The sequence below is a fragment of the Belonocnema kinseyi genome, chromosome 8, assembly GCF_010883055.1.
Source record: "Belonocnema kinseyi isolate 2016_QV_RU_SX_M_011 chromosome 8, B_treatae_v1, whole genome shotgun sequence".
In the NCBI taxonomy this organism is placed as follows: domain Eukaryota; kingdom Metazoa; phylum Arthropoda; class Insecta; order Hymenoptera; family Cynipidae; genus Belonocnema; species Belonocnema kinseyi.
In genome coordinates, this window is record NC_046664.1 from 88,792,801 (window position 1) to 88,804,177 (window position 11,377).

The following is an 11,377-nucleotide window of genomic DNA, read 5'->3' on the forward strand; positions in this document are numbered from 1 at the left end:
CCACTAGTTTAGTTCTAATCTTGACTTTACTCTGTAACCAACGAAATAAAGGCACGTGATATCTCGTTAGAGATATCACATATTTTTAAAAACTCATTTGAGAATTTATCAATATAACACAAGAATGGAATCGATTTCTTTACCTGAGACAAATCGATTGTCCTATATTATTAATACATTGTCTCTTCGACTTGAGTTCGACTTGGTTATGTCTTGAGTTAGCCTGCAAGACATCTATGTCTGGCTGCGCCTTATAATTGAGTTGAGACATAGACCTTTTTCTTAATTTTATGGTCACGACAGGTAAAACGGCGTTCACTTGTTTCAAGACGAGCATTGTCTTGGTTTAGGTGTTCAAACCTTTCTCGTCTCATAAATAAGATTAAAATTGATAAATGAAAAAAATTGTAACTATTCAATTATTTACTTTTAATCAAAAAATTCAGAATCTGTGGTCTAAACGAGTAAAACTCTTAAAAAATTTCTTCAACAAAATAATAATTGTAACTTTCTAGAAGGAAATGCGAAGCCGTTTGAAATACGTAAAAACAAACAACATTTTCGGTATCATCGTCAAACAAGTATAATACAAATAACAATCCGTAAATAAGTTGATTTTATATATATAGTATATAAATATACAAGATTATTTAATCATTAACAAAGATTAGCTTTTATGATAGTCAGAAATTACCTTTTTTGTTAGGACAGGTATACACTCGAATTTATAGACCGCTCGTGTTGGAGCCATAAGAATTCGACTCAAGAGATAAATTTATGTCTTCAAGACATAGTAAATTGGCTCCAAGATATAAATTTAAGTCTGGCTCCGTCTCAAAACTGAGGCATGCTGAAGTCGTACTTTTCGACTTCAGCATGTCTTGATTGGGGGCAATTCAAGTCGAACTCAATTCGAAGCATTTTTACTAGGGTATACAAATATAAATAATAATATCAAACAAAAATAGAAACATCCGAGATCAAATTCACAAGTATTTGTTTTTTTAATCGCACTTAATAGTATATAACATAACAAGTAGGGTTAGACAGGTCTTTAAAGTAGATCAATGCCTTCGGCCATGGTTTTCCAATTAGTCCTTGTCAACATTGAACTTCACGTAAGGAATTGGCCAACGCTGCGAGTGATGTATGCTATTTTATTCAAAATCAGCATTTTATGAAACTGGCGCTGTCCGAAAAGTGAATCGTGATATATATAATATATTTGTTCTTGAAAACATACGACTGTCGTGGCAGTCATATGCTTGGCCGTGATTGATATTCTCGTATGGCGCGAAATTTGAAAATGGTTATATACGACCAAGATGATTATCTACCGGGTGGACACACTGCGGATTACCAAAAAGTATGCAGCCCAACATATCCCCCCTCACGCTTCAATTTGCAAGATAAATCAACGCTCTTGGGCTTAAAATTATCATTGAAGCTTCTACTTTTTCATGTCGTATGTACTTTTGCGATTCTTCAAAATAGCGGACCTGTCATGGCTGACACACTGAAGAAAACTACTAAATATAATCTTTTATTTGTACTCTGATTCTTGTAAGAACATAAGATTGAATCTTACAATCCACTTTATTTATGTATTTAAGGTCGCTGATTACGAATCTACTATTAATTTTTTGGAATTCAAAGATGGCGGATCCAATATGGCGGCTGAAATGTAAAAAAATGTTCTAAGTTTGAAAATATGTTGCATTTAATATGATGTACTTCATTATAATTTGCATAAAATTTAAAAATTATAGTTCTTGACTAATATATCTTGACTAATTAACAAAAAATTTTGTTTAGGGGGTTAAGGTTAAGAACGTTTTTCACCCCTTAAATAAGCAGATTCAAACATAGCCTTTAAAATGCAGATGTTTTTTCTAGTTTAAGATTTTAAAGTTTTGTTCAATAAATAATATTTCGTAACCCTCAAACAAAAACGGAAATTTTTTTGTTCAGATCTGAGAAAGAAAGTGGTTTAAAATTTTCTGGAGTGATCAATTGTGCCTTAGTAAAAAATTGACATATGATATGAGTGAAATATTAGTCTACAAGTAAATAGGCAAAAATGTGAAAAGTAGGCACCCAGAACCTTCAAGGGAGGGTCTCGTAACCTATTAGGACTTTTATTTATAAGTCTTAAGTCAATCTCAATACAAAATATTATATATATATGCATATATTTCTTGAACAATTTTTATTTTATGTTTTAACTTGTAAAAATTTTTTAACTATTTTTTTAAGATTTCTTCTTTTATTCTCTTTTGAAGAAAAGTTTTCTTTTCATTTGATATCTTTTCAGATTAATCTTGAAAATATTTATTATAAAAAGATCTATGAAAGTGGTTAATCTTGAGTAATTTTTTTTGTAGGGGTAGTAATGGAGTGGTAGTGAGCGCGTGGGATGAAAATTACAAATGGGAAAGTAGGGGGACGGGAAACTATCGCACTTACTTTCACCTCAACTCACGTCCCCTTCCCCTTATTCCTTCTTTCCCTAATCTTTCCTGCCATCACTTCCCTTGTTTCTCCTTTTGTTATGTTATTTCTTTTTGAAAGAAAATCATAGGAATAAAAGTTCGAAGATTAAAATTTAAAACGAATGTTCTCATTAATTTCCCGTGTCACCAAAAGGCAATAAATTAACTGTAGGGGTATATTACCCCTTGCAATACATTTTTTTTTCAAAAAACCCGCAACACGTCAAATTTGTTTTTTATTTTTCCTAATGACAGTGCAATGCATATGCAGTGACACTCAGCTGATTTGCAAGATTCTATATATAAAGTGTCAAAATATCACATTCACACTCGTCAAAAAAGGCTTGCAGCTCCTCGGTATAAAAAACATGTCACAATGAGCGTCTTATTGTAAGAAATAATTTTACGTTTTTTTGGCTAAGAAATTTCTATTCGTTTTTGAGATATTAAAGAAAACTGATGTTAGGGATAAATTTTAAGGGTGAGTTTCATCCCTCAAACCAGGGAATTAGCAGGTGAAAACAATTTATGTCTATTCTTTTTGTATGTACCACAAAATATTATTACATGAAGAAAATCGAAGGAGTACACCTCTAGAAGCAATAAAATAACTGCAGGGATAACTCACCCATTGAAATAACATTTTGCAAAATATAACATTTAAAAAAAAAATCACATTACTCCTCGTAAAAATAAAGGTTTCAACCCCTTTGGCATAAAAATATTTTTTATAGCGTCTTATTGTGAGAAATAATCTGACATTTCGACGAATTGGCACGTGAAAAAAATACGTGTGTACTATTTTTTTATATACTACAACATATTGCAGAATAAAGAAAATTGGTAAGGTGCACTTTGCGTGCTATAGTCTAAGAGCCAGCAAAACTGGGCCTTGCATTATCGCAGATATTAATAAAAAAATTGGGAATGGTAGTTTGCACATAGGGTAGTTAGTTAATTAGGTTTAATGTAAGCGGAGAGTAGGGTGGTCTAAAAGGCCCCAGTGGCGCTACAAGTATAAAGCCTATTGTACCACACCCGTGTTTATTCTCAAGGCAGTATTGCGAATCCAGCCATCTTCGCCGAGTGTTTTTGGATCTCGGCGGTTTTCATTATTTTTTACTAACGTTCTGTGAATATACGTCTCAGGTGCTAGGCGTACATATCGCACAGTAAATGTTGTTCTCCTTTGTAGCGGCACAGGGATCGAACACCAGACCTCCTATCTGAAAGTCTGATGCTCTATCGTTTGAGCCACCTAGGTTTCCCTTAAAATTAGCATAATTGTGGAATTAAAAAAAAATATCACGTGATTGGCAGCAACAAGCCCTCATTGGAAATATACACGTTAAAAAAAATTTAGCTGTGACAGGCATATTATTCCTTATTGTAGCTCAAAATTTAGCTGAAAACGAACGAAGGAATTAAGAAAGATTCCTGGATTAGCGAAAATGAATATCCTTGACCATTTTCCATATACCAGGGATATCGTATAGTCAAACCCCTGATAAGTATAGCTATAATAGGGATTTTAAGAATAGGTGTCTGCAGGAATTATCGGAAGAGCGCCGGTGCATTGTGGGAGCAGGAAAATAAAATGGCGACGGTCTAATAAGGAGCAGTGTCAGTTCAGATTTACTTTGGACATTTAAACGGTTTTTACCACTTAAAACGTGCGCGCATGTTAATATTAAATAGAGTTTATGATGCGATAATAATAATTAACATTTTTTTCGATTGTAGGCGATAACTATATTAAAATATCAAGAAACGCGATAAAAAAAAAAAACTTGACCTCCAAATTCATTATACGGATTTCAGGGAAATTCATCTTCGCGATAAGAAACGAAAGACTGGCTAGTGTAAGTTAAAATATTTCTATAACAACTACATTTTTTTTTTTTAATTTAAAGATATAAAATTGTACATAATCTGTCGAAAATAATAAACTCTCCAAGTCAGCAATTGTGTCCAAATTACTGATTTACGAGAAGAATTTACATAAAGTAACTAAATGTTTAACTCTTCTAACTAAACGTTTTACCTAATCTAAGCGGACACTTTCTTTGACTTTAATATATTTTCGATTCACTCGTTCGCCTCAACAATTTTTTTTTCGTGTATGTGTGTCTGCCCTTAATCGGTGCCCGGCCCCTTTTGACTGGGCATAATGGGGGTGTATTTTGACATGATCGATATGAAATTTTTTTTAACGTAGTTCTGAGCCCCCCCCCCCAAAGAATAAATATTTGTGCGTTAAAAATCCTTTTTCTTGCTATGGACATGCAAACTATCATTCCTGATTTTTTTATCAATATCCGCGATGACGCAAGGACCAGTGTCACTGGCTCTTAGACTACTTTTCTTGTAAAAAGAGATAGAGAGAAATTTTTTCATAACTATAGTAAACAATTTTAGGTTAACACGATTAAAATTCGTCATTCCATCCACAAAAAACTATGGCTTTACACTGGTGAACAAACATAACATAAAAACTCGGCATTGTTTATCGATTATTTATTTCCAGCTTTTTGTCCATCAATTTATAAGGCTTTAATATAAAATTATAAATTTTTCATTAATAAATTTTATATAGTTTGAAATAAAAAGTATTCATTTTTAAATTATAGAATTTAAAATGCTGAGTAATTTTAAATTTAGTGTTGCAACAATTTGATACAACTAACATTAAAGAATAAATATGAAATTCAGAATATTTAAAATTACTTTAGAACGCACACTTCAAAATTTTATTATATATTATGAGTTTTTAACTTTGAGGGCTCAGTCTGCAATATTAAATTTCACAATATTTGTAAATGTAAGATCACAATGTCAGAAATATTTGTTACGTGATAAATAATTGTCAAAAATTATGATTTCTTAAATAAAAAATCCCAGAGAAATGTTCTCATGTTATAATTAAGAATAAGAATATAATTAAAAACTCTTACTCGTCCTAAATATTCCCCAAATTTTGATATCCTCATTATCTTTTTGGATGGTTTGAGGACCGAAACGATTACAACGATTGTAGCAAAGCATGTGGCATATGCTTGGGAAAGATCTATCATCATAATCGCGGTCTCTGGCACAAATTGTTCGATTTCCGTCTCCATGAGAATCTTCTAAAGAGCCATTAGGACTATCAACACCGATCACTTTGGTCGCTTCACAATGCTCACAAATGCAATCTTTTGTGAATGAAGATGTCATAACAACTAGAAATACTAATAAACACGCAAAGTAAATGTTTTTAAATTCATCATCATTGGTGCAGAGTATACATAAAAGGAAACCCATTATTAAAATGTTATATATAAAGAAAAAACGATTCGAAATATTATGATTATCCTCAAAAATATATTGCATGAAAATATTGTCATTTAATTGTGATATAATAGTTTCTTTTTATATAAATAAGACGAAATAAAAAAGGACAAGGAGCTTGTTTGAATATGGCTTACCTAAAATAGAAACCATTTGAGGTAGAATTATTTTTCTCATTTTTGTACACAAGGTAACGTAACAAGATAAGAAAAAAACACAGTCAAAGCCTACTGAAATCCCGTTTACTCTGATTTGATTTAGATCTCTTCAGCTGAGTGTAGCTCTTAATGCAATATTTACAATGTCGTAGCACTGATTAGATTTGTTATTTAGACTTGTTGAGAATATAAAAAATATACATGCGGCAATAGACATGTTTATCATATAGGGCCGGGTTACGCTGGCGAGCGTACAGTAAACCTATGTAGAATAAGCTAGCTTTAATACGAGAATGTCTTAGATTCACGTCGGCGCAAAAGCGTTTTCGGCAGTGCATATCTGTCGCACATGCGGAGCCCCCTTGGTTTTTGCGCCGATGCAAATCTGGCCACTCTCATTTAAGCTAGCTAATTCTACACGCGCTTACTTTACAATCACCGATGTAATCAGGCCCATTGAGAACTTGTTGTTCAATCTCTTAGAAGTATTTATCTTGTTTATGAGCATTTCCGAGAATTTTTTAAACTGCGGGACTTATTAATTTTACCTACTTCCTTGACTATGCTGATAGCATTGAACTCTGAGCTCGAAAAAATTTTAGCATGTGATTATTCGCTGGGTAACCTACTTATGTATTGTTGGATTATCAAGCCTCCAATTTATAAGAGTGTTTTTTTAAATGAATGAAGTGTGCACGATTTTTTTAAAGATGCTAACGACTTAGAATAATAGCTCATGAAAATAATATTAAAAATTTTATTTCTGATTTTATGGAATATTATATTAATATTTATTAATCCAAATTCTGAAATGAACTTATAATTATAAATTAGAAAAATTAATTAAACAGCCGATATATGTGTTGTGAAACACAATTATTATTAAGAATATCACAAAGAAATATGCAACAAAAAATCCAATACAATTTACAACTCAAAAGCTTTCGAATAAACAATCTTCACTTTTTCCATGTAAATATGTCAATTATCAGAACGTTCGAAAAACATAAAACGAAATACATAAAAACTTTAGGGCAACATTTCTTTATATGAGTTTACGAATCTAGATAATAATATTCATCAATATTATTTTTCGGGTGCTTTGCGCCATATACTTATTTCTATTTTCAATTTTTTAATTTAATGTCTCGTAAAAACGGACATTGTTTCATAATACGGCCGGTTCCTTAGTAAGTATCCGTCTCTTTCAATGGTGCGACTCCAAACATTGTCTACATATTGCAATTTTTCACGAAGCAACGGAGGAATGCTTGAAATAAGAATACAATAAAGTTTGATGGTCATGCAATATTTTTTTTGATTTTTTGCTTCTAATTAATTAAGTGCGTCAATACATAGTTAAATGGATGTGTAATTATATATCTTTGCACGTTAAAAATAAATCGCACATATGCATTTAGCGCTCTTTGCAGCCAGCTGATATTGAGTTCGAGGAACATATTATTGTACACAAATTTTAGTATTATAGAAGACGTAAGATGAACGTAGATACTAATTTAATTCACAGGGACTTGACTACAAAATTCATAATAATTTTAAGAGAATACGATGTTCCATGGATTTTAATTGCTATATGACAAACATATACCTGCCAGTTAAGAGAGGAGTTGCATATAACACCCAAATTCCGATCAGAGTCAGTATAGTGGATTATAGAACTATTCAACATTAGTGGAGGTAAAGCTAAAGTGTTGATGCTTCTAAGATAAGCAGGGCTACCGAGAATCATGGCCATCGCCTCAAAGAAAGTAATGGATAGTGTATTATTTGTGACTTATGTAGAACGAAGCTCAATCGTTTGACTTAATGACCCTATTAGTCCAGGCATCTGATACTTTTACATCCTATTGAGTAGGTACCACGCGTTTTTTTTATTGTTGCCAAAACGGTTCATATAGGGGCCCTGATTAAAATTCCTAGTTTTCTAGAAATGAAGCCCAAGCGTCCCAGAGATATTTTTGAAAAAAGTTCCAAAAATCGTATTTACTTAGATTGACTCACCCCATTCAATTTTAGAGACAAATGTTCAAAACCAAAATTAAGCTAGAAGAAATTCTGAAAAATTTATAGGCAAAAAAACCTACTATCTCCAATAGATGCCATAACTTATGACCTATTGAGGCTAAGTCACTGCATTTTTTTAGAATTTCTGGAAATGGCTTCTAATTTAATTAAAGATTTGAATATTTTTTTGTGAAATTAACAGGTTCCAAAGTACAGATACAAACATCAGAATTGGGTTCCTTTGCCTCTTTTTTCAAAAAAATCTGAGTTCTTTAGAGGACCATAACTCGGCACCTATTGCCGATAGGAGGATTATTTCGCCTTCAAATTTCACAGCATTTCCTCTAATTTGATTTTGACGTTAACAATTTGGCTCTAAAATTCAACAGGGTCAGTCAGTCTACGCAAACGCGATTTTTGGAACTTTTTTAAAAATATCGTTCGGACGCACGTGTGTCATTTCTAGAAAATTTGGAATTTAATTAGGGCCCATTAATAAAGCTACTTATCAAAAAACGCGCACTAACTACTTAATATGGCAAAAAAACTTTTTTTCGTTCGAGATTCCTGGACTATGTCGCCAAAAATATGTCAGAAGGAACAAAATGAATATTATTCTTGTAGGTTACCAGTATGAAATAGTTATTTAACAAGCTCAAGGAAAAGCTTAATATAAGTAATGTCATAATAAATTATGAAAAAGATGGGCCCTAAAACAGATAATCGAGGGACTTTAGAAGTAACTGCAAGCAAATTAGGTATAATATTTTTGTCAGAATCGAATACTACTTGTTTTTTGTGTAAAAGAAGTGCAGAAAAACCATGCTGCAACTTTATTTGAGCATCCCGTATAGAAAAACATCGGCGAACGATTCAGCCTGTTATATTGCACTAAATAGAAGTAAAGCGTTTTTATAAGTTCAAATACTATTCTGGGCAAGCTTATCTATTGCTAGTCTGGATAAGCTAATCTAGCGCTTTTTAAGGTTCATTTTTCGCCTTTGATACTTTTAAGCACCCTGACTATTTTTGGAAATGTACGGCAAAAATGTTGGGTCTGCCGCAATAATTTATATATAATTCCTTTAAGTTTGCCTAGAAGAATGCTTATATTCACCGTTTTAAAAGTCCTACTGAAGGCAAAGAAAACCATTACAGTAATTCATGAATTGTAGAAAAAATTTCTTCTGCCTTACGGTCACGGCAAAATAAAAACAAATTAGAGCTATCAATTCAACTTCATTTATTTTTAGAACAAAAATTAAAACTTCGACGACGTTTCGACATCACCGCGTGCCTTTTTCAGAGTATCTTAGTTTAAAACGATTTATAAGCGAAACAACAATCATTCAAATTTTGGAGTCGATGCGTGTCAATTTGTTGCTGTCATAATTAAAAATAGTTTATACGTTATTAAAGTTTAAAAAAAAGTAATACTCCAAACAATTATTGAGGATAAGTAAAAAGAGAAAGCCTCACAAAATTGAAGAGGCTTTTTCAGAGTAAAAAATACATTATTAACGATTATGAAACCGTTCTAAGTGTTTTGGAAACGACGACAAACATATGACTAGGAGATAAATAAGGCGGTCAAATTACAAATACAATTCATTACTGCATTGTCGGTCGAAGAATGGTTTGATTTGGTGTTTCTAAATCCTTACATCATTACGGTAATTATTTGCCATTTAATAGCATGATTTATATAATTGCTAATTTCTAAGAAAGCAGTGTGGGTATAATGGCCTTGCCTAAATAAAATTTAATATATATCTTACAGATTGATAGATTCAAAATATTCAGCCAATTCATCGATTAGCTGAATGCTCGACTTTTCCATAGGGCAGGGGATGTACAGGAAATCATGGAATAGTTGAAAATGTTAACTAAATAAGAAAGAATGACCTCCATATATCCCTTAACGTAACTAATACGGATACCATCAATTCGGCACCTGCATGTTATACTCTCCAATCTTGGCTCACCAGTCTAAACGCTCCAATCTCGTTTTGTGCTGGCCCGTAGCGCCGCGTACGCATAGGCCCATTAGGGCCTATGCGTACTATGTTTAGGTTACGTAGTGTATCACGGAGTGTCATGGAGGTACCCACTTGTATTTTTATACGAATAAGTATTCTACGAATTTTGACTCGCTGCATGTCAATGTAATTATCTGAATGACTACACGTCGCAATACATTATTATTAAAAAATGGATTCTATAATTCAACTGATAAAAAATGACCTATGTCCTCAACGAGTGCAACATACTATTTCCACAGGGATGATTAAAATGTACCAAAAATTGGATATTCTCTATAAGAGTTAATGAAACAAAATCAGCACCCCTATTTTCGAATGGGTCAATGTTCAGTAGCTCAGTCATGGTTCGTAATATGACTGTTGTTAATTTTTTCTTTCTCTTACGACAATAGTATAATGACTTTAAAAACATTTAGATGGGCAGTCCTGTATTTCTTTTCGAAAGAGGACGTTAGATTAAGTTAAAAAATTAAAATTTTAGAATGGTTTTGAACAATAACCGTTTGTTTGTCTTTCCTTGTCAAGGACGATATGTTTCAGACACTTTCCTAATTTTTTACCTTGAGACATACTCAAAGACGCGTCAAAATGTCGGTTTATATAAAGTTTTTAACTAGGTAAACATATATATTGAATGTATGAACAAAATAATTTGTGCTAGTCTCTAAAAACCAAGTATATCCTTATCAATAAACTGTTAAAAAAATAATCAAATTTGAGACTTTGTCTGGAATTTTGGATTTATAGTTAAGTAGTGCATCAGCATATCGACACGTGAGTGGAAGAACGTAGTGTCTGATTTTTGTTTCGAGAGACGTCGTATCTCACCACAGTTCCAATAAATGTCGTATCTAGCTTGTGGTTAAACGGACGTAGTATTTTGCTTGCAGATTTAGAAGACGTCGTGTCTCGTTGACCGCCCGATAGTCTAGGGGCCAGGGGGGGTTTCGTTGCCGATAGAGGTCCCATGGAAAAATAAAGCTTCCTAAACGTATTTTGACCTCCTGAATCCGAATTTGCAAGGTGTTTACTCGTGCGCGGCGATGTTCAAAAGTTATTAACAAATTAATTGTTCAAACATTCACAAGCTTTTTGCTATGGATTTTGAACATGCGAGTGGCATATCAAATGATTCTTTGTTTATCAAAGAATTCGTGGCTTTTTTCAAATTGAAAAAATCTTGAATAGAACCAATGATATTGCAAAAATCCAAACAACAAACTTGTAGACGCTATATACGAGGGTAGTTCAATAAGTCCTTAGAATGAAGTATAAAAACAATTTTTTTTGGGTAAATTTTTTTTTATTTTTCAACATAATCTCCTTGGAG

General features: G+C 32.5%; 1 protein-coding gene across 7 annotated transcripts in view; it reads right to left on the reverse strand.

The window, feature by feature from the left end:
* LOC117178911 overlaps positions 1 to 6,236 on the reverse strand; it is a 39,007-nt gene extending 32,771 nt beyond the window's left edge. For 6 of the 7 annotated variants that reach the window (XM_033370459.1, XM_033370454.1, XM_033370460.1 and 3 more), the window contains exons 1-2: positions 5,960 to 6,236; positions 5,447 to 5,722 (exon numbers count right to left, since the gene is read on the reverse strand). In XM_033370459.1, coding sequence (XP_033226350.1) covers positions 5,447 to 5,722; positions 5,960 to 5,999 — 316 coding nt within the window. In that variant the 5' untranslated portion in view covers positions 6,000 to 6,236. Of the gene's footprint in view, positions 1 to 1,527; positions 1,678 to 5,446; positions 5,723 to 5,959 lie in introns of those variants that run through there. The other variant, XM_033370456.1, reaches the window with a different exon arrangement.
* Positions 6,237 to 11,377: the final 5,141 nt, after the last annotated feature.